Source organism: Polypterus senegalus, chromosome 14, assembly GCF_016835505.1.
Source record: "Polypterus senegalus isolate Bchr_013 chromosome 14, ASM1683550v1, whole genome shotgun sequence".
Taxonomy (NCBI): domain Eukaryota; kingdom Metazoa; phylum Chordata; class Cladistia; order Polypteriformes; family Polypteridae; genus Polypterus; species Polypterus senegalus.
In genome coordinates, this window is record NC_053167.1 from 97,222,032 (window position 1) to 97,248,631 (window position 26,600).

Here is a 26,600-nt window from a genome sequence, read left to right on the forward strand (position 1 = left end):
TCTATTACTATTTATGTTTTATTGTTTATTGTTTTTATTTTTCTTTTATTCTATTATTGTAAAGCACTTTGGCCGCAACATTACTATGTTGTTTTAAATGTGCTATATAAATAAATTGACATTTAGCCTAAGGGTGGCCAAATGTTCAACTATAGACAGTGAAGTAAAGCAAGCAAAACTATATTCCTATGAATTATAAAAGAGCATCCATTAGTCTCCATTTTTGCCTTTCATCCACACCACTACAGGGATTTTTAACCTCTGAAAACTCTTTGGAGTGGTAGAATATGGATGGTGAACAAGCAGTTTTTGTTGATTTTTAACATAGCCTCTAATCACACTCTGATTGGTTTGTGCTCATTATATGGCCCTTCATTGATTGGATCCTGCTCATTAAAATATCTCTTTCTCTGCTTCATGAAAGAAAAGTATATACCAATATGGTGAACACACAAGAGTTATAATAATAATTCATTACATTTATATAGTGCTTTCCTCAGTACTCAAAGCGCTATCCACACAGGGAGGAGCCAGGAAGCGAACCCACAATCTTCCACAGTCTCCTTACTGCAAAGCAGCAGCACTACCACTGCGCCACCTGTTACTTTCCAGGATCCTTCTGTTCCTTAACTGTACACCTAAATTATATTTTTATAGTTTGAATGCTGCATACATTTGTAAAAAGAAAATATTTACCGATTGCTACAGTTCAGTGGTAAATCCCATGGCAGACAGCGTTAAAGTCCCATCAGGGGTTTTTCCAACATTAGTCTACAAAGTCTACAGCAATCAAGCTTTGGCTGTTTTAATTTAGACTAGGGTTAAGCGATATACCGGTGCTGGAAAAGAACCAAAAACAAAAAAACAAATTTCAAAACAATAATGGTACCAGCATTTCAAGATTTTAAGTACTGGTAGTAAACTCCAGCTTTTCTCTCAATATCTATAGCAGTCATGAAAAAACATCCATTTTGTTGACTTCATGAAACAAAGCCATGCATTTTGATGCAATTGCAACTTCACAAGGGATGCCCCTCATTATTACTTTAATACGATTGGTACTTCATGACTATCAAGAGGGCAGCGGTGCGTTCTGCAGCGAGACAGTGTGGCACACCAGGGAGACAGGAATAAGACAGAGGTCTTAAGAGTTATCTGCTTCAGAACTGTTTTGGTACCGATACTGAGGTTTATAAGTTGGCATTGATACTGAAATCCAACACTAATCTGGTCAGAGATACTTTTATAAAGAATGTGAAAATGTTAGTTTGAATGGAGATGACTTTTGTTTAAAAACACCTTCTCTAAATGAACATATAATAGTGTGAATGTAACCTCAGTTACCAAGGGTGATACTGTTACTGTGAAGTGATGAAGCCACGGATTCCACTAAATACTTTTAATTTGCTTCAAGTAACAGCAGACAAACACAGTTCTGCTCTAAGCACAGCGGTAAAAGCGGTCTCTTGTTGAAAGAAGATACTGAGCAGCAGCTAACATTAAAAAAATGTGAGGACATTATGAATGATCCCTGCAGCAAGAGGACACAAGACAGTCTAGAATAAGGACTTGAACAGAACATTAAAATAGAAGTTGCACATGAAGTTCCAGTGTGTACACTATGCTTAATTAATGTAATACTATTTATTAACATAATAATGCATTTTTAGCTGTTTGTGTAATTTTTTTCCCCCTGTTGACATGTCAGGGAGATAGGGTGTCTTTGTCGAAGGATTTGTACTGGAGTATTGACCAGCCAGTAAAGCTTCAGAAAACTTGCAGGGCTCAAGTTGCCCACCATGATTGCGATATAACCAACCTAAGTAGTATTCAAAGTGGAAGTGGCATAGTGCTACAATACCTTGTGTGAATCTACATACAGATACTGGACCGCACACACCTTTTATATCTTATTGCCTATTGGTCGAGACGTTGCAATTTCAAGAGGGGAGGTACGATAATGTTTTGTCTAAAGTGGTAGAATGACTTGCGAAAGCACCACACATACGTTATTACCTTCAGTTTAGGCAACAGCAAAAACGAGAAATCATGTGTGAATACTTAACCTGGTTTCTCCCTAACCACAAGGTTACGGATAATAGTGTCAGAAACAAGACATGAAGTGTACTTGTCTGTTTGATTCTTACTGTCTGCAGGTGGAGTCGATGCTTTGTCTTGATTCCTTGGTGGTCAGTGTTCTCCGGGACATGTGCTTTTGCCCTTCGTTGTCTTGAGTCCTTTTCTCCTTCCTTGTTTTGCTCTGGTTGCTGGCTTTACCGCTGGGTCAGTCTTTTGATGTTTCATATGTAGTGGTCCTCTGTTGCCAACATAAAAATGACATCTGTTGGGCAGTCAGTGATAAGTCGGTTCTCTTATCCAGCAAGATAAACAAATTGGTTTACACATGGTCCCTGGCTTGTACACCTTGGCATCATTTAGCAGAGTTGGGCCCAATGTAGTATCTTTGCTTTACTCCATTAAGAATGGTCTTCTGCACCTAAAGTCTAGCTCTTAGTTATCCGATACCTGCTAGCCTTTGCTTTGGCCAAAACCTACTCAAGAGAGGTCCTGCTGCATAGCAGAACTTAAAGCCTGGCAGTAAGCACAGATCTAATACTTGCATTGGGTTGTAAAGGAGGAGTTGGACATTTTCCCATTGACTTCTTGGATGCAAATAAGCCTAACCTTTTGGTCGATGTTTTGTCCATTAGAGGTGGGAGAACGTTCTGACTCTGGGGTTAAAGGTGCAATACTGAGACATCTCAGGATTTATTCTGCCTGTGATTAATCAAACTTCTCAAACAAGGCCCAGAAATCACTTTCAAAAGGGAAGCCCTGTGAGAAGAACTTACAGTTAAGTTGAAGTGTCAGTGAAAGAGTGACTTACAGCTACAACTTAAGTAAAAGACTTGTGAGCCACATCAAGGAAATGTGGGCAATGCCACTCTAACTTATAGCCTGCAATGGCAAATTTCTACCAACATGCCAAGTCAATTTCTTAGCAGCCATCTATTAATAAGCTTGCCCAAGTAATTCCTTTATCGTTTGCTCCTGCTGGCCTGTAGGGCTGATGCCACTTGTATAAGTGAGGGGTTTTAGGAGTCATTTACAACAAAATAAATATTCTCTCTTCTTATTCTGTGTAATTAAATTACATGTTTCCCTATATGCTGTATTCTTTTTCTGCATGTTCATTAAAAATCGATCAAACCAAAAGGAAGTTGAAGATACAAGTGTTGTTGAAGAAACCCCATCAAAAGCGGCCAAAAATCCAGGCAAAATTAAACTCAACTTTGAGGAACTAGAAAAAGTCAGGGAGGAGGATGAGAAGAAGAAAACTGAAGAAGAGAAAAAAAAGAGATACGAAAACCACCGGCGATCCTTCCGTGAGGCAAAGCGCCAATCATCAACTATGTTGGTAAGACTACTGCAAGACATTAAGCGGTTAACAACAAGGTGTGCTCTGGGGAACTGAAGTTAACAACTGCTAAGCAAGCCTGTAGAGTAGAAAAATCACCACCGAGCCCATGCATCACTCTGCTTTTGTGAGCCATGTGCTTCACGTCACCACGAGTTAATCAGCATTCAGTAGACTGACTTTATCAAGACAGACTTCAAACTGCGGCGACACGAACACAGTGCGGCCTGCTGATGTAAACGAGAGGCGGCTGTCTGGGGACACTTTAATCATTAGGGGCTTTTCACAGCTCACTAATCAAGGTCAGTTTTACAAAGAAAGAAGTTTAATCTTAGGATTAATAAAGTATCTATCTATAAGGCAGTACGAACCTGCTCAGACCATCCAAGGTTATTAATGAAGAGAAAGGCACCCTCGTTTGGTTAGCGGATAGCCAAGTTTTCACAATGCTGCATTCAAACATTATTTATAAGTCGTCAGAGTGTCCATTCAACCTCTTGACTTAATAATTACTTCAACAATTCCCACGTGCTTTTGTGTAAAGAAGTGCTTCCTGGTTTGTATCTTAAATACACGGCCTAATCTTGATCAGAGACTTCCAGTTTGAGATTCAATCGTTAACTGAAAATATTCTGTTGAGTTGTCTCTGTTGACTCCTTTTTAGAATTATGAAAACCCTCAGGTTACCAAGGAGCTTTCTCCGTTAGAATATTCATCCATCTTCCTAACCACCTTATCCATGGCCGAGTTCTGGGGCTGCTGAAGCCTATTATACCAATCACTGGGCACAAAGCTTGGACAATCCCTGGACAGGGCACCAGTCCACACACAGGATTCATTCTGTTAGCCTGCCAAAGCAGGGCATGATGCTCTGCTCTAGCTTTTAGTATTGGGATAAGGAGGATATCAAATGCTACCATACTGAATAGGTTTTATAGTACAGCCTATTACTTCATTAACTTTTTCAACTACCATAAATTATCTAAATAGGCAATATCAAATACCAATTCATTTCACAATCTATTTTCTGTATGCCCCCATTTAAAGAGACAAGGAGAATCATCTTCTCTCTCAGCAGCAACAAGTGCATAGCCACACCTGGGACAGAACCACCTATGTTACTCTGGACTCCTGGGTTTGAAACATACAAAAGACGGCTTCTACATTAAATATAGTTTATGGCAGGATTGGAAAGGTGGCACGCTGCTTTACTCATTAGCACTTCTGACTCCCAGTCCGAAAAGAGCTGGTTTAAAACACAACTTGGTCACCGTCGGGACTTCAGCATTCCAAAGTCACACATGTCAGAGTAAGTGATAATCCTAGAATGGCCAGTACCAAGAGTGAGTGTGTGAGTGTGTGAAAATACTCGGGCTGTCCTGGGTTGGTTTCTGCCCTGTAGGAGATGCCGTCCAGCAATAGGATTAAACACATCAGGCAAACAGTCTTTAATCAGTAATAAGTCAAGTATGCCTTTTAGTTATACAACAAATAAAAAGGGCACAAGTTTAAAATTAACAAGATCTTCCTCACGCTGTATGTACTGCTTCATTCATTTTAATCAATTTCCTTGTTATTTTCCAACCTGACTCATTGATTTGTTGAAAGTTTGTGCCTCGAAACGCACACCGTACGTACATCAGGGGTGTCAAACTCATTTTTTATCCCTCTGTAAGACTAACACTTTATATACCCCCCCACCCCACCCCGATCCTAAAAGTATTAAAAAATAACTACCGCCACACTTTCTACACCCAGTCGTCTCACTGCTCATTGCAGTCGCATTCTATCTCATGTCTCTCTTGAAGTCGTCTTCCCACTTTCTCTCAGATTTTTCTTTCTTGCACGTTAGAGAAAATCTACCAGCAGCCACAGGACTGAAATCAGAACCAAGTTTAAAAAAAAAAAAATTTATGTCAGTGTATAAATTCAAGTAAGAGTGGCAGGATGGACACATGCAAAAATGTGTTGCTAAGGCAGAGTACATCAGTTTACACCTGCATTATTATGCACCACAATCTGATAGCACTTGACCACACGCTGGTGATAGAAGACACACAGCCACACAATACTTGCAGAGTTGAAATGGATAGCATTCACATTTAACACAAATGGAAATGCGTTTTCTCTCTACATTCAGTCAAAAAGAAAAGGTGACAGTAGTCAGGCATACCGAGGAAAGTTGGCCAGTCCCAAAAGTGCAGCAATAGCTTGTGTGAAGTTGAGCTTCCTTACTTGAGACCATAAAGTCTTTGGCATCATGCTAAAACACTCCGCTTCTTCACGGCAGTGTGATATGTCAACACCTCTTCCGTGTTCATTGTTGGGTCACAATGAGCCGCCAGTTTCCAGTTTGCAGATAAACCCAAGTGGATACTGGAGCCACATTTTAAATGCTAGGTGTAAATTATATACACATACAATCTACATATGAAACACACATTTAATGGGGTCTTACAGAAAACCAAGGGTCATAATATGGGTGAATATTGATAAAAGCATGATGTTTTAAAAAGGTGCAAGGGACAATTCCCGACCCACAGGCACCCCCATGTCACATACAGTATAAAGCTCATGCATAGCGCAGTGAGTAAGCGGTTAGTGTTGCTACACACAGTTCTGGGTTTGTACATTGTGAACAGGCACTCCATGCGGGGAATCCGCAAAATGCTTGTCTTCTCAACATGGTTACACTCCAACATTCCAACCTGTGTGTCTTAAGTTAAACTGCAACTCTAAATTCATCGCGTACAAGTGTGTGGGGGTGTGTGAAGATGTCCTATGCTGAACTTCAACCCAGCATTACCTGAGACGGGAACCAGTTCTCCACGCTCGTGAAATGGATTAGTGGGTTTGACAATTAATGGCTGAATATAAAGTAAGTACACTTAACTATTTCTTTCTCTAATCAGTAACCATGGAAGAAATTGTTTTTGTTCATTTAGCAAGAGGATGCACCTATTAAAGAATGCAAAGAGCCGATCACTCCTGGAAAACTGAAGATGACTTTCGAGGAAGCAGAAAAGGAAAGACAGGAACTTCAAAAAAGGCAAACTGAAGAGGAAGCCAAGAAAAGACTTGATGAGGAAAAGCGAGCTTTTGAAGAGGCCAGACTCCAAATGGTAAAAAAAAAAACCAAAAAAAAAAAACCCCATTTAATTCTAAATATTCTGCTGTTTCTCTAGTAGGCAAAACCTAATTATAAAAAAAAGTTATTCATACTTTAATGCATACAATATATATAGTGTAATGAATAATGTGTGCCCCAGTTTCATTTTTTGCATTATATTCACAATGAATTTGGTTAGATGTTTTTCTTAGATTGTATTTCTAAATGCCATCAAGTAAAACATCAGAAAAAAAAACATACATGTGGACATTCATCACTATGAAATGGAATTAGAAAGTCAATTCTAAGGTTCAGGGGGATTCCACCAAACCACAGTCGAGATGTAATGGCAAATGCAGAAAAAAATGATATTGTGGTCGATTACTTTTTTGTAAAATCAGAAAGAAACAAAGAACAACATCTAGAGATCCTAGGACTCTTCTTCTCAACTCTGTAAGTGTAAAGTCCACCAAAAGGAAAATGGAACTCATGTAAGTGTAGCATTGATTTCTTACCTCAAGTTTGCCGAAATGTCTGAGGTTTAAAATGTTCCTTAATTGTGTTCTGTGGGGAAAAAACTGTCAAATATGGTTATGTGGGGAGAAACACAAGAAGCTCACACCAACAGTCAAGTCCATTAGAAAAGTTGTGACAAGAACAGGCCATTCAACCCAATTAGTTTGTCCGTCCTATACATCATAAAGTCAATGAAACTTATGGGTGCCCACACTTTTTGAAATTAACAACAGATGCACTAGAGCTACTTTTAAAATGACCAGGTCGAAATGATCTACCTACTTTCAAACGTGTCATTTTTGCTGTGTCTCCCTATATATAGTTATGCTGGAGAGGGCCATATATATATATATATATATATATATATATATATATATGCCCAGCAGTATACTTTATACATAAAATATATGTTGAAAGGGTCGCCATGGAGAACCTTGCATAACTGAATAACCTTTATGGCACAATAACAATTCAATAAATTTATGGTCACTACAGTATTTGGATTTAATAATCTTCATGTGGGAAAAGGCTGACTCGCATAAATAAGTAGAGCGTACAATTTTGAGTTGCCAATAATGCAGTCAAGGAGCTTTTGAATTCAGCTGAATGAAAAATGACAGCTGTCCAATTAACTGCGATTTTAGTTCCCCCTCCTTTCTCTTTCTCAGATCAGGAGCTTTTGAATTTCAAAAGTAAGTCAGTTTCATAGTTTTTATGAACAGTTCAAAAGTACCTTTCCACATTTTCTTTCTTTAGAATAGCAATGATAGATTGACAGATCAGACAAACGCACTTCGATTGTGACATTGAGAGAAAAAAATCCTCTTCCAATTCCACATCCAGCCCATACCCTCCCCAAACATTTTTTTTTTAAATCCCTTCTTTAGTCGATATAAATTGGAATGCTAACTAGATCACTTAGATAGCTGGAGTTTTCAGTAGCTCGCGTGTTTGATCATCCATGCGGGATGACCAGTGTGTTAGAAGAAAACAGATCTCAGACTGGTCGCCCTGTATGTCAATCAAGTGGCAAATGCCATAGGGAGGATACATGATAGACTAACATTTTAAAAAAAATTTTTTTGAATGCAATGCGATCTACCTGCACCACCTTTGCGATCTACCAATCGATCACGATCGACACATTGGGCACCCCTGATCTACATTGTCCAAAGTAACGTCAAGTTGAGATCCCAAAAGTTTTAACTCTCCAGCACACTACCTGGTCATTTATTTTGTGTGTCTGTGGTTCTTTGTGTGAAGAGGAAACCCTGGTGGAAATGTCTTGATGTGTTACTGTGGCATCAGGGCCTGGATCACTTGCCATTACTGAAAGGATCACTGTTGTTATCAAAAGAATATCAGCTTAGTAGTCCAGTTAGTAATGCTGACATGGAGCTGGATCTTTGGGGATTTACAACACACACATTCAGAACTAAAACTCTGAAAAGTCAGGCATAACCTAAAAAGCAACAATTTATGCTTGAAGGCCTGCAGTAGTTACTTTGTTACAGCTGCCCTAAATGGAGAAGTACATCAAAAAAATCCTCCAAAGCACCGAGACAAATTCAACAAGAACTGCAGTGTCTGGTTGTAACTCCCTCTACTAAAGGCAGCGTTGCCAGTGTCTGAGGGTGGCGATTATCAGTTTTGCACTGCTAGAACTGTCTTTGATAAACAAAATATTCAGTGCATCATAATTTTCTATATAAATGTTAATTTTGACTTTAAATTCATGTTTCAATTAGCAGCTATATTTCCAATTCAGTTTTATGAGAAAACATTTGTTGTCCTAGTTGCACATGAAATTGAGAAGGATGGACAGATGTGCTCACTTTTTGTGACACGGGGCTCTGTTGATGGACAGGAGCTCCACTATTTCTTTCAGGAATTCACTTTTATTTTAACTGTTTGGGCAGCACAGCTATAAAAGCCCCTAATTTATAACTTTAATATAAATTAAATACTCAGGGACACTCATGCAAACTAGGCTTTTTGGGAAAATATGGATGAAATTAAAACTGATCACCTTGTGTATAATTTCACATTTGTGAGAATAATTAGGTCAATAACATTATTGACACAATTATATAGTTCCAATATCGGACTGCACAGATGTACATAATAAAGGGAATAATACAGGATTTTTTTTTTACATTGCAGGACAATTTAGATGAGGATGATTTGGAATCCAGTCCTTCAAAAGAAGAGTTCCGTCCAGGAAAACTAAAGCTAAGCTTTGAAGAGCTTGAAAGGCAAAGAATTGAGGAAGAGAAAAAGAAAGCTGAAGAAGAAGCTAAAAGGCGCATTGAAGAAGAAAGGAAAGCCTTTGCTGAAGCCAGAAAAAGCATGGTCAGTGCAATTTCCTTTATTTTATATATTAATATTGTGTTTGGATCTGTCCGAGAGCAGCTACTGCATTCATTGCTGAGACTCGGTGGCAAATATAGTAAGCAGCAGAGATGATCAAGTTTAAGTTATTTGGCAGTAGGATGGCAGAAGTAGTACGGGTGTTGCCTTAGGTTGGGGGATATACTGAATGCTAAGCAAAGTGTGCGCTTCAGGACGTTGCTACTGCTGCTATGCACCGACTATAAAGGGCAAGTCAAAATTATGTTAACATTTGAATGGTGGAAACAATTTATTCACAAAACATACTTCATATGTGCAAGAGGACTTACGGGAATGTCTCAACCTGTTCGCCATCATGTTCAACACACAAAAACCAGCAAGCAACAGTACCATTTACAGCCCGGACACTCATTTTGTGGGGAATAGATGATACCACAGGATTCTGTCCTTCAGGTCATTGATATCACAAACTTTTCTGTTATACATGTGCTCCTTCACAGGGTGTCAAATCAGAAGAATGTGGAGGCCATGGCAATGGTCCACCACGACCTACCCATCGACCTGGAAAAGTGTGGTCGAGATAAAAATAATCCATTAGTGTTAACATAATTTTGAATCACCCTGAACTTGCGTGCATACTTTAAGTAAATCTGGAGGATTCCACCAGGTGGCAGTGTGACAAATCATCACAGTGAAAAAAACAACATCCGGTTTCACTGTGTTGTGAGTGGAGGGAAGAAAGATGTTAAAAATAAAAATTCTTTGCATTCTAAGATGGTAAGCGAGACTTTTAAATTTATCGTGTCATTACGATGGGGAATATGCAACACTTCTATTGCTTATACAAGAAGCACGCACACTTAACCTCTTGGAACTCCAAGCCTGCCATCACACGTTGATAGAAAACGACGCCACTGACATCACGTACCAAAACGCCACCCAAATTTTCACTGTTACTGCAACTTATAGCATTCATGTGCTCAGAGGATGCGTCAAAAGAGCACTGGGAAGATGTGTCAGCCACAATGCGTGCACGTTAACATTCTGAGCGTGAAGTATAAACCAGCCCTTACAGCTCATGCGTCATTCCTCCTTCAATAGAAAAAAAAAGAAAAAGTAATTTCTTTGAAGCTACACACTTTTCTCAAATTCATTACAGTGATCATTACTACAGTTAGCAAGTTTCATCAAAAATGACAGACATCTACCATTTTTTCTTTGCTGCCAATTTGGCTCATAATTCACACTTGTTTCCCCACAATTTATACAACTGTAACACTCCGAGAAAACTCGAGTTAGTGGTGGCAACCACCATCTTTTGGATTATTTCCTTACTAATTTAGTTTTACTCAATAATTTATTAATCTGTTACAAGACTTTCACGTCTTTGCGCTCGTTTCTGTGAATTGTTTATAGCCATTGCCTATGGTGTCCCGTTTTCTTTTCCTAGCAGGTATTAGATGAAGATGATGAAGTTCTTGCAGCAATTCTCTCAAAAGAATACCTCAAGCCAGGTAAACTTGCAATTAGCTTTGAGGAGTTAGAAAGACAGAGACAGCAAGAAGAGCAAAAGAAAGCAGAGGAAGAAGCGAGGAAAAGGCTGGAAGAGGAGAAAAAGTTCTTTGCAGAAGCGCGGAAAAGTATGGTGAGTGTCACAGTAGCTTAAAACCTGGGTTAAATAAATCGCAAAAAAAAAAAAGGGCTGCACTCAGAGGGATGAAGTTTAAGTTCACTTTTAAGAAAACGAGATTTAGGAAAGGTGAAGGAAGCAGCAACCTTATTTGTTGAATGACACAACAATGTTTCAAATAAGCAATGTTACAGTGATACAATTTCATGGAAACAATCATTTCTATTTAAAATCTACATATAAATTAACTTTTTAATGTTGCATATTTATTAAATATAAAACACATAGTGGCACTTTGTCAGAATAAAAAAAAAAAACATTTTTATCTGTGGTCAATTTTAAAATGACAGGGATGAATACGCTTTGGCTGACATTTACGACACCAAGAAGGGCTGAATACTAACTGCTTCTAACATGACCAGCTAACTCTCCCACCCCTGTTCTTTCATTACTTTTTAATTTTGTGTAATCAGTTCTCATTTGACTGGCAAACCATGGTTCATGAATTCGGCCTAAAGTTATAGTCAAGATACGAGTAGATCTGGCTAACTCAAATTTGATAACTCACACTTATTGCACTTAATCAAGCACAGCGTGCAAAAAAAATTAACATTTTGAAAAGCTTCCCCTTAAGAAATTTTAACCCCAGCTACCATTACTTAAAATTATGGAACAGTTGATCAGTTATACTGATGGAGTTGAATTTTGAGAAATTTTTTGTTTCACTATTCAATCTTTGACTGCCATCATACCTCTATAGGGTTTATATCAGGAATTAGACCTGGACAGTCCTGCTACTAAACCTCTTCTTCAGCAATTCCATTGTTCATTTACTTTAATGGTTAGAGCCATCATTTTGCAGAATGACTTACTTCCAACTCACAGACAAATGGTGCGAAACTCCCCTTAGAACTTGTGGTTATATCTGAAATCAGGTTTTCTCCCATGAGAATCCAAATCATTCCGCCTGCATGCTCGATTACGATGCGGCCTTTCACTTCAAAAGGTAGGATCTGCATCTTGCTAAACAAAACACTCCCTAAGGGAATTGAAATTCAAAATATTTTGACTTCCAAAAATCATTCCTTTCTTTTAATAAATCTGAGATTAACAATGGCTTTTACACATAGCGGCACTTGAAGCTGTGCAGAAGAGAGCCACCAAATGCACTTAAGGACAAGCCATACTCATTTAAAACTGTTAAAGTTTCGAGCAGAGGAGACTGCATGGGGAACTAATCCAGAGATTACAGAGAGCAGAACTCTTTCAACTTAAGGATGAATTATGTACTCGAAGACATCAGTGGAATTTAAGGGGAACTGCATTTAAGACTGAGACCAGGAAGCACTTCTTTACGCAAAGTGTTGTGGGACTTTGGAACAAACTACTGAGACGTGGAGTTGAAGCAGAAACCTTGACAACCTTTAAGAAAAATCTGGATGAGATATTGGGACAGCTTATCTATTAACTAAACAGGTTCCTCTTGTCTGTTAAATTTCACAGGCTTCTTCCTAGCCTTCCCCACAAGCACACTACTCTCAATTCGTTATATTTTAACATCTTAACTAAAAACCAAATCATTAACTCCTAGTAAGAAAGTATGACAATTAACATTAAGCGAGGACGACTATTCAGTCAAGCAGATTCTCCTCAAGGAAAGCTGTACTGTTGTGAATATATTCTGAATCAGCACAGTAACTGTACAAAGAAAACCAAAGCTTTACGTAATCAAATTTTGTTACCGTGCCAACTCATACCCTTTGGGCTGCCTACTGCAGAAGTGGTGAAAGGTTAAGACGGCTAAGAACCATTCAATTATATTGGGAGGTAAAAACGTTCAGTCCTCTAAAATGATGCATTACGGAATAAGCGTTCCTTCTTCTCGGATGAGGTTTGTGCGAAGACCTCATTTACTTTTTGCTGTATATATAACAACCCCAAACTTAAATGAAGTGCACTTTGTTTTAACAAATTTTAGACACAAAGGAAGACAAAGCCATGTACCGGTTAAAGACGCTTATCAATTACCCACACATACATTCAATTTTGAGCATGGCTTTGCATTTAATTTATATGTCTTTGCCAAACATATTTTACCTTCACTAATCAACCCAAAATAACTCCAACCACAATCTGTACATAATTACAAAAAAATAAAAGCTCAAATGGTTTATTTCTCCTATGGACTATCCAGCGAAACATTAACATGGTGGCCGCTAGCTTATGCTGTAGCATCAAGCTTCACATGGAGCCAAACAGGTTTGAAAATGAACTGATTTGCCCCGACATTAGAGTCACTTATTATGGTGACTGTTGCATATACTTTTAATTGTAAGTGATGTTTTGGATCAGGACCTGAATTTGATTAAACAAAGAATTAATACTGTTATATTAAATGCTTGGGTTTTGCTGCCTTTTTTGTTTTTAAAGAATGGCTTTAATCTGTGATGAGCTTGCAATTCTGCTTCGTGTGGCAATTCATGCATTGCTGTGTTCCATTTTCCTAATTATTTTTAAGAGTCCAGTCCAGGATCAGGAAAGTTCTCTGCTGAAGAATTATGGAGAGGATGATGTAAGATATTTCAACATTTTAATACACTATTTATCTGGTGGGTGTTTGCTTTATAACTAATATATGAACGACTAATAGGTCATCCAGACTGTGCTTTTACAGATCTGTGTGACTACACGCTTCCTAAGTTAAAGATTTAATTCAGCCATAAAACCAAATACATATCGAAACTGACTTGTTTACTAGAATTGTTAAACAATACGCATTCTTTAATTATGACTCTTCTGTTCTCAATAACAACAGGCAAGAGGTTTGTTGACCTGCTAAACTGAATGAGCAGTTCAAGTGATGTGCTGTATTATCTTTTCGGACACTCCAGTGCATGTTAAATTGTGGTGTGCTGTCTCGTTGCTGCTGCTGCTTTCACTTTGTACACCTTTTACTTTATATTCCAGCGTTCATACCGGGCGTCTATGGCCAAGGGAAGGCTTACTGGAATCCCTTTTTATTCTTTGCAATTTTGGAAGACCGATATTTTTCTAAATATTCATGCAGCACATGTCCAAGCCTTACCTCTCAGCATCAGTGAGAGGAAGTGTAAAACAATGATACGAAGTAACACTAAAATTAACAAAGTGAATGTAGAACCATTTTTAAAAAGCAGAGGCTGAACAAGCGTGGGCATTAAAAGAAGCGAGCCGTAGTGTCATCGTCGGAGAGGACTATATTCTACACACAGAGAAGTTTCATTGCAGACCTGCTCTTTGAGATTAAGGGTGTACTCGCACTTAGGTGCATTTGTTCCATTCCATGCCTGAGCACGATTGTCCCCCGGCTCCCTCACTGGCCTGCACTCACACTGTTCTTAACATGCTGGGCCTGGATACACTCTCGTTATCACCAAGCGATGTTCTGTAAAGCCAAAAGAAAGTCCAAACATGGGGCGACACGATGCACGTCAAAATTTTGGGGTCGTGAAGGGCAGGATAATGCAGGGCCATCTTAACATCATCAACATTTGATAACAAAACAGAAACATAAATAGGCATCGGAAACATCGTAGCCCCCTGGGCAGTGCCCATGCACTAAGACTGCCCTGGGATAACGCTCTAACCTCTTACAGATTTATTTGATGTTAAGGGAGAAATTAGATTTTCTTGCCAACTACAATTCACGTTCATCTGTTAGGCGAGAATAAAAACCCGTTTTTAACTCAAATGGTATTGAATGAAATGACGTCATATTTGTGTTCCATGCACAGGCAGGTTCAGCAATCACACTGTCCCTGAATCCCACTGAACCGTGCTCAGGCCCCTCCTCTTTCAAGGTACAGAGCGATTACACTAGTCAAACCAACTAGACGAGGGGGGTTTGTTTGTGGCGGGGTTACATGCAAACGTAATCGGCACGGAACAAATTGCAAGGGTGAGTACACCCCCCAAGTATGACATAACACTCTACTATAACTAATACTAAAAGGGATCACCATACGTAAAAATGTACACACAATGAGGCCAAATCTGTGATTACTGGCATTCCTTCAAGTAAAATTTGATGAATTCAATACCAAAGAACTTAACAGCACATCTAATTCACGCTCTGTCCACATTTTCATTTAAAAATGCATACACTGCGCTTTGTTTTTACCTTTTGACCACACTACCCCAGCATTTTCAACCCCAGAGTCATAACGTTCTCCAGCGTGAATGGGTGAAAACGTTTAGACTCCACTCTTGCTCCGAGTTCTGCATGCTCATTAGGTTGCCTTTTCCCAATTGTGTCCTGCTCATTACGTCTCATTCTCTGACTGGTCGCTTTTCAAACTACTGGACACAGAAGAGTTGCTTTCATGGCGTGTTTTGTACAAGTTTGAAATCTGTATACAAGCTCAAATGGCCATTAACTTACAGGCTATGACAGTAAATCCTGTGACTGACCTCATTACCACCTCCTTCAAGGATTTTTTTCCCCCAGTGATTCGTGCATTCCTGGTGTAGGCAAATATCTGTCATTTTAATGTGGACAAGATGAAACGTGGAAAATAAAAAACGTTGTGGCTGGAGATTGTTCTCATTTAAAAATGCCATTTTTAAATGAAAATGTAGGAGTGTGGACGTAGCCTCACTTTTGACGGCAGGTTCCTACTCTAACCAGTCAACTTAAAAAAACATTTAATGTCAACAGATATCTTCTTATATAATATGCTACTGTGGCTGTCCGTTTGTCTGTCCAGGATTTTAAATCACCTTCAGCTCGTAAACTGACCTATTGACCTGAAATTTGGTACACATATACTATGCAACGTCGCTCGGTAGTGGCGAGCAAGGCAGTGCTTGCTTACTTACATAAGGACAACATTCTCATTCCTACCACCTTCACTGTCACTTACCCTACCTCTTCATATCTTAAATCATTCTGAAGACAGATTGAACACTTAAGTGAAAAATTAAAGAAAACATATTAAGTAATTGCAACACACACACTAACTTAATCAGTGTTAACGCAAAAAGATGCAGACGATAGAAGAAAAGAATTGGGCCGTAATTCTTTGTGGTGTAGATTCAACAAGGCACAGGAAACACTCCTCAGGGATTTTAGTCCATATTGACACGATTGCATCAGGTAATATGAGGGATGTTCAAAAAGTTTCTGCACTTTAAAATTTTCGTTGAAAACTGTGAAGGCGGAAGTAGCAGTAGTTAGGCATTAAAAAGTTGGTACAATGCTGGGAAAATTGCATCGCAAAGGAAGGTGACTATGTAGAAAAGTGATGCAATTTGTGTTTGAAATATTTAATAAGAGTACAAGAGAAAAAAAAAAGAACTTTCTGAACGGCCCTCATATTTGCAAATTTGTCGGTAGCACATCCATGAACCGAATCCCCCATTTCACCATATCCCGATGGTGCTTTGTTGGATTGAGATCAGGGGACTGTGTAGGCCATATGAATACAGTGAACTCATTATAATGTTCAAGAAACTATTTTGGGATGATTTGAATTTTGTGACATGGCGCATAATCCTGCTGGAAGTAGCCATTAGAAGATGGGAGTGTTGCAGACATAAAGAGATGGACATAGTCAGCAACAATACTCAGGCTTGACTGTGGCATTTAAACAATGCTCACTGGTACCAAGGGGCCCAAAAAAATATCCTCCATGTCATTACCCCACCACCACAAGCATGAACTGTTGATACAAGGCAAGCTGGATCCATGCTTGTGTGTTGTTGACCCCTGCCATCCAAATGTTGCAGCAGAAATTGACTCATTAGACCAGGCAATGGATTTTCCAATCTTCTACTGTTCAGTTTTGGTGAGCCCATATGAATTGTAGCCTTAGTTGCCTGTTCTTGACTAAAGTGGCACCCAGCGTGATCTCCTGCTGCTATAGGCACATCTGCTCAAAGGTTATACTTGTTGTGTGTTCAGAGATGCTCTTCTGCATACTTTGATTGTAACGAGTGCTTATTTGAGTTACTGTTGCCTTTCTATCAGCTTGAACCAGTCTAGCCATTCTCCTCTAACCTCTGGCATCAACAAGGCATTATCACCCAAGGAACTGCAGCTCACTGGATATTTTCCCTTTTTTTGACCATTTTCTGTAAACCATAGAGATGGTTAAGTGTGAAAGTTCTAGACGACCACCAGCAACCATGCCACGTTCAAAGTCACTTTAATCATCTTTCTTTCACATTCTTAGGCTTGGTTTGAACTTCAGCCAGTCAACTTGTCAAAGTCTACATGACTAAATGCACTGATCTGCTGCCATGTGACTGGGTCTTAGATATTTGCGTTTAACAAGCAGATAAAGCAGCTAATGAGCGTATTAATACTGAGGCACAAATTGTAACAATGAGTGGTTACTCTCATAACATACTAATATAGTAAAGGTGTACTAGAACATGAACGCTACACCACTTATCAGACGAGTATACAAAAACTTGCCTTGCCAAAAAAAAAAAAACCTAGTGTAAAAATTAAAGGTTTTGCTTTTTGCTATTTAATGCACACGTCCATTTGTCATAATTATCTAAATAATTACCTAGATATATCAATTGATCCATTAAACATGTGCTTGAAGTGCTCATATTAGTAATTACTTACCCCAATTTAATTTTTCACGATCATTTCAAGTTTGGTACATTGGTCGAATGCCACATTTTACACTTGGTGGGTTTATTCCTTGCTATGCGTGTTTGCCCTGCTTACCCACTTCACTTGCAGAACTTCTTACTCAAATGTCCTGGCGATTAGACAGTTGTTTTCGCATAGAAGGATTTGGCATATTCTCAAGCATAAATCCTGCAGCGTATTACTTTGAACCTAATGCTAAAATAGCATTCACTTAATAAATGGTCAACTTTGGTACAATTTTGATTTTATGGACATAAACCCACAGGTTTATTTCTCCCACACTGCTCATAGGTTCTAGATGAAGAGGACACCATTTCCAAATGTGATTCTGAAGAGGGTCTATCACCTGGCAAACTGGAAATAAACTTTGAAGAACTGCAAAGGCAAAAAGAGGAAGAAGAACGAAGACGTACTGAAGAAAAACGCAGGCAAAAACTGGAAATGGAAAAACAAGAATTTGAGATACTCAGACAAGAGATGGGAGAGGTACATGTCATCTTTGACAAAATATTATTGGCTTTTACTGATGCAAATAATCTGAATTATGGCCATGTCACATTACGTAACTTTTCCTGCAATTTCCACTCACGGATGCCACTTGCATAGTCTTACAAAGTCAGGGGCAGGCTCAGCACATTTCTCATGACTTAAAAAAAGGAGCACTGTCCACTTTTTGCACCTACCCCTTGCTTGGTGTGAGTGTTCTCATTTGCTCAGCCCTAAGAAATGTTATTGGCGGTGGCAGGCTCAAGATGCTCGCAGAGGGCAACCCGTAGCATGGAGCTAACCTGTACCCTCACATACTGACAACATACTACAACACTTTCTGTCCAATGCCTGCTGCTCAGAGCTACAATTTTGGTGTTTAGTCTCGTCTCTACTGACCTGACTGAGTACCTTTAGTCCATTAAGCATTTGTGATACATTTACAGATATTCATATAATTTCTACTAACTAGCAAGGATAGTCGGACACAGCATTTCAAGGAGATTCCCGCTATTTAAAGCTCTTTTCTATTACAAACATCTATTTTTAAGTTTCCAGTTCTATGTCTGTATAAATATATTTTAGGTAAGAGTGTAACTGTATGAAGGCAATAACAATTACTGATAAAATGAGAAAAGTACACCAGATGAACAAGTAACAAGCAAAGAAGAGCAAGGTCACCTAGTTTAGGAAACTAAAGTAGTTTGGTGTTCCACCATTTTCAAGCACTGAATTAATACAATTTCTGTACATTATAGCAAAACAGCTCCAGTAATGTTTTTAAGACTGCATTAGTTGACATGTAAACTGACAAATTGTATATGGCCAATTATACGTTTGACTAAAGCAATGCGGCATTGAAATTTTTGAAGGCAGCCACTTTTGTTTTTAAATTAAGAGATCCCTTTTATTGTTCAAAAACATGAGGCATGCACTGTACGTTAATTCAGAGTAAAAAATCTGAGGCTATTCTTCGTAATTGTCTACGTGCTGACCTCTCACTCTATGGTATGGTGGATGTTTCAATACAGTACAAGTCAATGATGTGCTGCTAACAGGTTTTCTTTTCTGCTATTGTAACAAAAAAAAAAAAACAAAACAGCAAATAACCAGACAGCACTTGTGGAGCCTGTAAAATCCAGCACAGCGTGTGGAGTCAGGGGAAGAGAGTGACATACGGGCAGCCTCTGACCCCAGGCGTTAGGGGGCAGATGTCACCACATGGTGGAAGCAGTGCTGAAATGATGTCATATAGTCAAATTTGAGCAATCATAAATGTACTCTTCAGTTATGATTTACAGAACTGTGCACCAACATTCATTGGCCAAAGTGGAGCTTGACCGTGACTTTAACAAAGTGAATCCAAGAAAATGAGCAACAGAGTAAAGGGCAGTTTACTTTGTTTACATAAATTATTAGCTTCGTGAACAAATCTGCACGCCCAACACTTCAAGCAAAGCATATACTGTATGTACACTCTGCAGACGATTAACCAATGAAAAAACAGCCTCTCAGCTTTGAGGATTAAATTCAAACAGCATTTCATTGTGCGTCTGGAAGAATATTACAGACAAAAATAAGCAAAACAAAAAACCTATTCTGTGACATGCATTTACTTACTCAGACATTTCATGATTTTTCCCTTGTCACATTTCAGGTTTGTACTTTTATTTGCCAATTCTTTTAATTTTGTCACTATTCATAACTTTCAGGCAAATGTTCCCTTCAATAAGATACAATAACTTGCATGCTGCAACTCCTCGTGGTTTGATGGTTTATTAACAAACAGCATTACTTAAAATGAATGTGGCTGAAATCACCGCTTATGTTTGGTAAATATGTCCCCACTAGGGCCATGAACACGGGTCCTTGCTTTATGCAGAGAGCAACTCACTCAGTGGAGTCCAAGGTGAAGTTTGTCCAAATTTGCGTTAGTTAAAATATCAGATTAGTGTTCATATTTCTCACACAAACAGGGTAATTACCAAATTACCATAGTCATCTTCCCAAACATTAAAAATATTTAATTCACAAAACAGTCAATTATGATGAAGTTTCTGTTCTTGTAGTGAGAATTGTATGCATCTTTTTTTTCTTCCATATCTTAATAAAAAATACATTCATACCTGTAATTTGTGAGGATCACATGCTAACAGTACCTACACAGGAGCTTGTCCTGCATGTATACCATCACTCCTGCAGCCTGCAACTACTCAAAGCAGCAAACCATCCCCAATGCTGTAAATAAAGCACTTCTACTGCATTGTGAGACTGGTTGAAAAAATTAAACCGGTGGTGTCCAAGTCTGACACTGGAGTGCCACAGTGGCTACAGTCATTCATTCTAACCATTTTCTCAGTGACCAGGTTTTGCTTCCAATTAAAATACCAAATTTGTTAAATAAGTTAAGACTCGACTCTAAATCACCAGTGAGCAACATCACTCCTAGAGCGCCGGCGTGGCTGGTTTTTGTTCCAACCCAACTGCTTCATTACAAGTCTTTCAATGCTGATGTAGCATGTCTGGCTCAAGTTGACATTTTTCTGCTTTATTTTAGTTGTCTCACTTGTTGAAATTCTAAACCCTTAATTGCTTATTTTAGTTTTAAACTGCTGCACTCAGTTTCTAATTGCTCATTTTGGCATTTTATATCTGGTATGATGGCAGTATTATTCAGTTACTGTACAGAAACTGAATTTAGAACGTGCACATGCTAAAATATATTACATGAAGTCCATGAAATAATTCCTTATAACCTTCTTTAAACAGTATTGACATCTGTAGACACAAGTGGGTGTGAGGATCAGCACTAGAAAATGTTTTTTGTCCAGTGCACTGACTGTGTACCAGACTGCCCCCCCCAAGTATTGTGCTTATAAATAAAAATGTGTAAAAGCCTCATGTTTCGCTTAATTTACACTGCTGTATGGAACATAAAATGTTGAATGAGACAAAAAAAAAACCAAACACTTTACATAGTATTCTCCTGTCATTACTACCAAGCTGTGTAAAATCAATTAGCTTTTGCTTCAGTAGCTGTGAAGATGCAGCAAACAAAAGTGCAGCTACAGCAAAAAACTGAATGCAATTAACTTTTTGCTTTCAAGTCTAGCCCCTGCATTCCACAAGTACAACATTTTCATTGGACTTGCCATGTTTAAAATATACATCAATTTTGGCCTTCATCACTCAACATATTTAATACTGTGGTTTATTTTTAACAGGAAGAAGTGAACGAATCAAATGAAGTTGTGAGTAGTGAATATGAGGAACTAATAAAACTAAAAAGAACTGGCACAATACAAGCAAAACATTTGAAGTCTAAGTTTGAGAAGATTAAGCAACTTACGGAAGAGGAAATACAAAAGAAGATTGAGGAGGAAAGAGCCAGAAGAAAAGCAATTGATCTTGAAATAAAGGAGAGAGAGGCAGAAAAGTTCCAAGAGGTACCTCTTAACCATCAAGCATTACACTCGTGAGGATCAGATAAGCACATTGTGCTAATTAAACACAACAGCTTAATTGCTTTTTTTTCTGCTTACAAAGGTCAGACTAACTCTGTGCATCCTTACTCATTCTAAATGTTCTCCCATGCCTGTTTATTTGATCTTGCAGGATGAGGAGGAAGAACAAACAAAAATACACAGAGCTGAGGATGCACCATTCAAACACAAAGTGGATATGAAAGCTCGCTTTGAGCAGATGTCCAGAGCAAGAGAGGAAGAAGAAAGGAGGAGAATTGAAGAACAGAAAATTTTAAGAATGCAGTTTGAACAACAAGAAATTGACACAGCCTTACAAAAAGCAAGTTTTACCCAAAAATCTTTATTGAAATTGGTATTTACAATTTAAATTGAGAATACATAAAATATTCACAAACAAGTAAACAGTATGCTCAACATTAACCCAATGTTTCAATATAATCAAGCACTTGATATATATTTCACCCAGACTTAGAATTGAATATTATTACCCAGTGCTAGTCATAAAGGTCAACTCAACATAACTTCAACACCATTTTTAAGGTTTAGGGTTAGATGTCAGTATTTATGAAGTATAATTTCTGAAACAAACTAAACCTTACATTCCTTATGTTAGCAACTCAAATCTTTTTCAAGTAAAATGTTTGAAAAATGAGGCCCTGTCAAACTTTACTTGTCAAAACTGGTCAGCATTCCTTTTTCATTGTATTCATGTTTTTCAGAAGAGAGAAGAGGAAGAGGAGGAAGAAGGAAGCACCATTAATGGCTCAGTGTATGAAGAGGATGAAGATCATGCCAGATCAGGGGCCCCATGGTTTAAGAAACCTCTTAAAAATCTCTCTGTGGTTGATGCTGAACCTGTTCGATTCACTGTAAAAATCACTGGAGAACCAAAACCAGAGGTTACTTGGTGGTTTGAGGGGGAAATGCTCCAGGACTGTGAGGACTATCAGTATATTGAAAGAGGAGAAACATATTGCCTTTACCTTCCGGAGACTTTTCCTGAAGACGAAGGAGAATATATGTGTAAAGCAGTCAACAGCCGTGGGACAGCTGCTAGTACATGTATTTTAACTATTGAAAGTAAGGACTAAATTATTATAATGTTGTATTCACTGTGTAAAATAAGCAAGTCTTGCTAAAAGCTTCTTTCTTTTCTCTCTCTCCCCTTTTCCCCTAGCTGAGGACTACTGAAATCCTGCTTTACTGGATCTTTTTTCTTTACTTCCCTTTCACTCCATCTTTTCTATGGTGGGGCCAAAGCCAAATGTGTATTAAAAAACAAAAACCATTCCTGTAAGGATTAAAAACAAAAAAATGCATCAAATACTGCTTACCATTTTGGTATCCATTCTATAAACTTCAAATGTCTTTTTCCTTGATACCATTGCACTTACTGATAGATACCTTTACGCTGAGTGACTGTATACCATAATACAATGAGTGCAACCGGACCTTTGATACACACAATGCATAATGTAAGGAAGTGGTACATTACTCAAATAGTAAATGTTGGCAAGTAAAACTTTCCTTGTGGCTAACTTGAAGCCCACCTTAATTTTTGAAAAAAATCTACAAGCAGCATAGTTTATGCTTCAATTAATAATTCAGTTGAAGTTGAACCATCATTAGAAAATGACTGTCTACTAGGTTACAATGTTTATATTTTAGAAATACAATGCTGTACTACTATCTGCATCACTGGTAAGCTATCATTGCCCACTATTCACTGCAGACACAGAAAATAGTTCCAACAGACAAGTCAGGGTGCTTCAGTGTACACTTCAGATTATCTTTTTATGATATCTAAAAGGTATGGCCCCCCCGAGTGTGGTAAAGCAAACTTCACAATGCATGCATGGATGAGTATGGTACAGCTGTATATGTGAAAAAATGTACATTCTACAAGAGTATAGTAATGAAATGGTACTGATGGCCAGTGTAAAAAAAATTACCAAAGTAAAACAAATAGGCTAATAAGTTTGCACAATATCTAAATTTCACTTTTAAATTTGATATGGTCCTACTATTTCTAGATCACTAACACAATCTGAAGCAGTTAATACCTACTTAACATTTTAAAATGCTTTATATACAAGCCCAATATGTACATACAGTGTACTTGAATCCTATTGTGTGTGAAAATTGTAACAAAGAAAGTTCTTAATGTAATTTTTATTTCTCCTTTTAACTGCGTTAATGCTGAAGGCAGAAACTTCATTTAATAGTTTGTTCTGAATAGAGTAAAAAGCAATTTGTTATTTTGTGCTTTATTCAGTTATTTTTTAAGTGAAATCTTTCAGAAACTGTCAAATATTTTTATCATGAAATTGAATATTCTTTTGACTGTAACATTGTCCAAATCACTTGAAACATTTGAATATTTAATAAATGTATTGTGTTACTTTTTGACTTACTGAACAAAAATATAAATAGCACATAAGCCATTTAAGTGCAAAACAAAGTAAAGGCATGATAAGAGATATATTGGTTGGGAGTATATTGGGTATGGGGGCATTCATATTTATGATAGTTACATCTATTAAGCCTATTTCTCTACCACAGATTCAGGACTACAACCTACATACCAATAGCTGGTCACACTGTCCCTCAGGAGTGAAAGGGCATAGCACTTTGGCATCATAACCAATTTCTCAAAATCACAATATGCTAAGACAATAAGCACTTCAACCAACTATGAAATCTGCTTATGATTCAATCAAAGCAGTCTACTTGCATAAAATGCTATGTAACACATGACAGTAAAAATTTAATTCACATAAATTTAAATGGCCATTAATAATTAAGCTTCATCTGGCCACCACTGTTTTTCCAACATAGCTTCCTAAAGATTTACGAGGCTTATTGTCCAAGATTTCAAACCCTTCTGTTTTCTGAATATATAGTTTTTCATTGACTAAAAGTGTTTCTTCTAAAATGTTAGTTTTCAATACTAAGCTTCCTGCTCTCTGCTTCATCTTTTACTGCCTATTCTGGTACACTTTGCACTCACTCTCTCTCTCTCTCCAAAAACGCCAAGTACTACACATATACTAAGTTTTGTAAATTGTCCCATCTAAAGACAATTTTAATATATGTTTGATCAAAACAATTATCACAATCACCGTTTAATATTCCAACAAAAGGCAAAGAAAAAGAGTTTCAAACTAAATAGGAAAGTCATCACAAGTTGTATTCTAACAGAAAGCACCTCATCTCAGAAGCATTCAATGACATTTTTGCAAATAGTAAAAATTACAGAAATAAACATCAGTTGTAAATTTAGATATCTAATGCAGAAGTCTGAACTCCCTGCCAAGATACTTCCATTACATAAAGATACATTGGAGCTATTGCTCAAATAAAAGCAACACTAAGCTAATGCATCAGAGAGCATTAACATGTTCAATGTGGCTCAGTGGTAAAATTCTCAATTTAAAACTTAAAAAATTCCAATCAGTTTTCTAATGTTTTTCATAATCAGGTAATGTTTCATTAACTCAAAGGCACCTGAATAAGGTCTCAGTTGCACATGTGTATCTTGTCTTGTTCGGTAAAAAGGGCTAAATCACATTTACATTTCCAGGAATGAAATTGTTATAAAAATAAATTATTGCATCATTTATCTACACACCAAATGAATGCACAATGTTAGCAATAACTCAATTAGACATAACTTAACAGCAGATATTTTTAATGGCTAAATTATATAGTATCTAAAACAATTAGATGGGTACTTAATTCCTACACATCTAATTTGTCTGAAAATGTTTTAAAGGTAAGGAATATCTTCAGTGTCAAGTTGTTGGACAAGAGCATAATTTAATAAAGACACAGAAGCTGGTCAGAAATAAAGAGGCAGTTTAAAGTACAGAAGGGTTGAGAAAAAAAGCTCTTCATAACTTGCGAACATTTCAATTATGTATTTTAATCTAAGACTACATTTGGTGAAAGGAATCAGCCAATTCTGTATTTCTGCAGAAAGTGTGAATACAAAATACTGGAATAAGACCAGAAATGCCCGTTCTGCAAGTGCAACATCAGTACTGCTAAAATATTGCATTACAAAGACCAAAAAGTACTCTGCACTTTAGGTGTGACTTCACAATTATACCATGCAGATTAAGCATAATTAATTCACCTCTTAAATTTCTTGAAATGTACTTTAGAATGTACACTGTAAAATCTACCAACATATAAAGATTTTAAATAACCACTGAATGGTACCCAGTAATGCATTGATGACATACAGTAGTCAGTTCTTTTCAGTAAGTTGAACTTTCAAACTCAAACCATAATCTTCCTTCCTACATGTGAAACTATAATGATTTATAGAAAACTTTGCCAAATATCTGACCCAAACTGAACTTAATAAAACTATTTGAAAGTAACACTGATCCTGTGTATTCATCTAATTTAGTATTATCTCCCATTTTAATTTGTTAGATTTTTATGTCCCAACAATGATTTATGTGAGACATCACTTCAAACACCATATTCAGATAAGGATCAAACAATTGAAAACACAAAGTCTGGGATCTGCAAGACTGAAAAGGAACTGGGTGAAATAAAATTGCTTTTAAAAGAAAAAAAATTTAGGAAAACATCAACAAAAATGGTACACTTGTTTATCAATCTGAACCCTCAGGTTTTTCTTCCCTTGTTGCTAATTTTGCTAAGTAAACTAATCACGAGGACAAAAGGAACACACACCTGAAGATATACATTTTTAGAAAAAAACAAAGCATACAGAGTAAAGTTTTAATGAATCCTAGTGATATAAAGTAACATTAATAGTTACAGCAATTAAAAAAAATGGGAATGCAAAGTATTTCAAACATCCCCCACAACAGTACTGATCTTACATTTCAGCATATTTTAACACTATTATGCCTTAGCTATGCCACTGATGTCAATATGACCACCTAAATTGATGTTTCTTTTAGCCCTGTCAACTTAAG

At 37.5% G+C, this 26,600-nt stretch overlaps 1 protein-coding gene across 8 annotated transcripts in view; it reads left to right on the forward strand.

Annotated features, from left to right (window-relative positions):
* The window catches only part of nexn (nexilin (F actin binding protein)), a 58,812-nt gene extending 33,297 nt beyond the window's left edge, over positions 1–25,515 (forward strand). For 2 of the 8 annotated variants that reach the window (XM_039736049.1, XM_039736043.1), the window contains 10 exons: positions 3,218–3,418; positions 6,364–6,540; positions 9,207–9,395; positions 10,846–11,040; positions 13,544–13,597; positions 17,963–18,157; positions 21,382–21,603; positions 21,773–21,961; positions 22,362–22,722; positions 22,820–25,515. In XM_039736049.1, coding sequence (XP_039591983.1) covers positions 3,218–3,418; positions 6,364–6,540; positions 9,207–9,395; positions 10,846–11,040; positions 13,544–13,597; positions 17,963–18,157; positions 21,382–21,603; positions 21,773–21,961; positions 22,362–22,722; positions 22,820–22,833 — 1,797 coding nt within the window. In that variant the 3' untranslated portion in view covers positions 22,834–25,515. Of the gene's footprint in view, positions 1–3,217; positions 3,419–6,363; positions 6,541–9,206; positions 9,396–10,845; positions 11,041–13,543; positions 13,598–17,962; positions 18,158–21,381; positions 21,604–21,772; positions 21,962–22,361 lie in introns of all 8 variants that reach the window. The other 6 variants (XM_039736046.1, XM_039736044.1, XM_039736047.1 and 3 more) reach the window with 6 other exon arrangements.
* Positions 25,516–26,600: the final 1,085 nt, after the last annotated feature.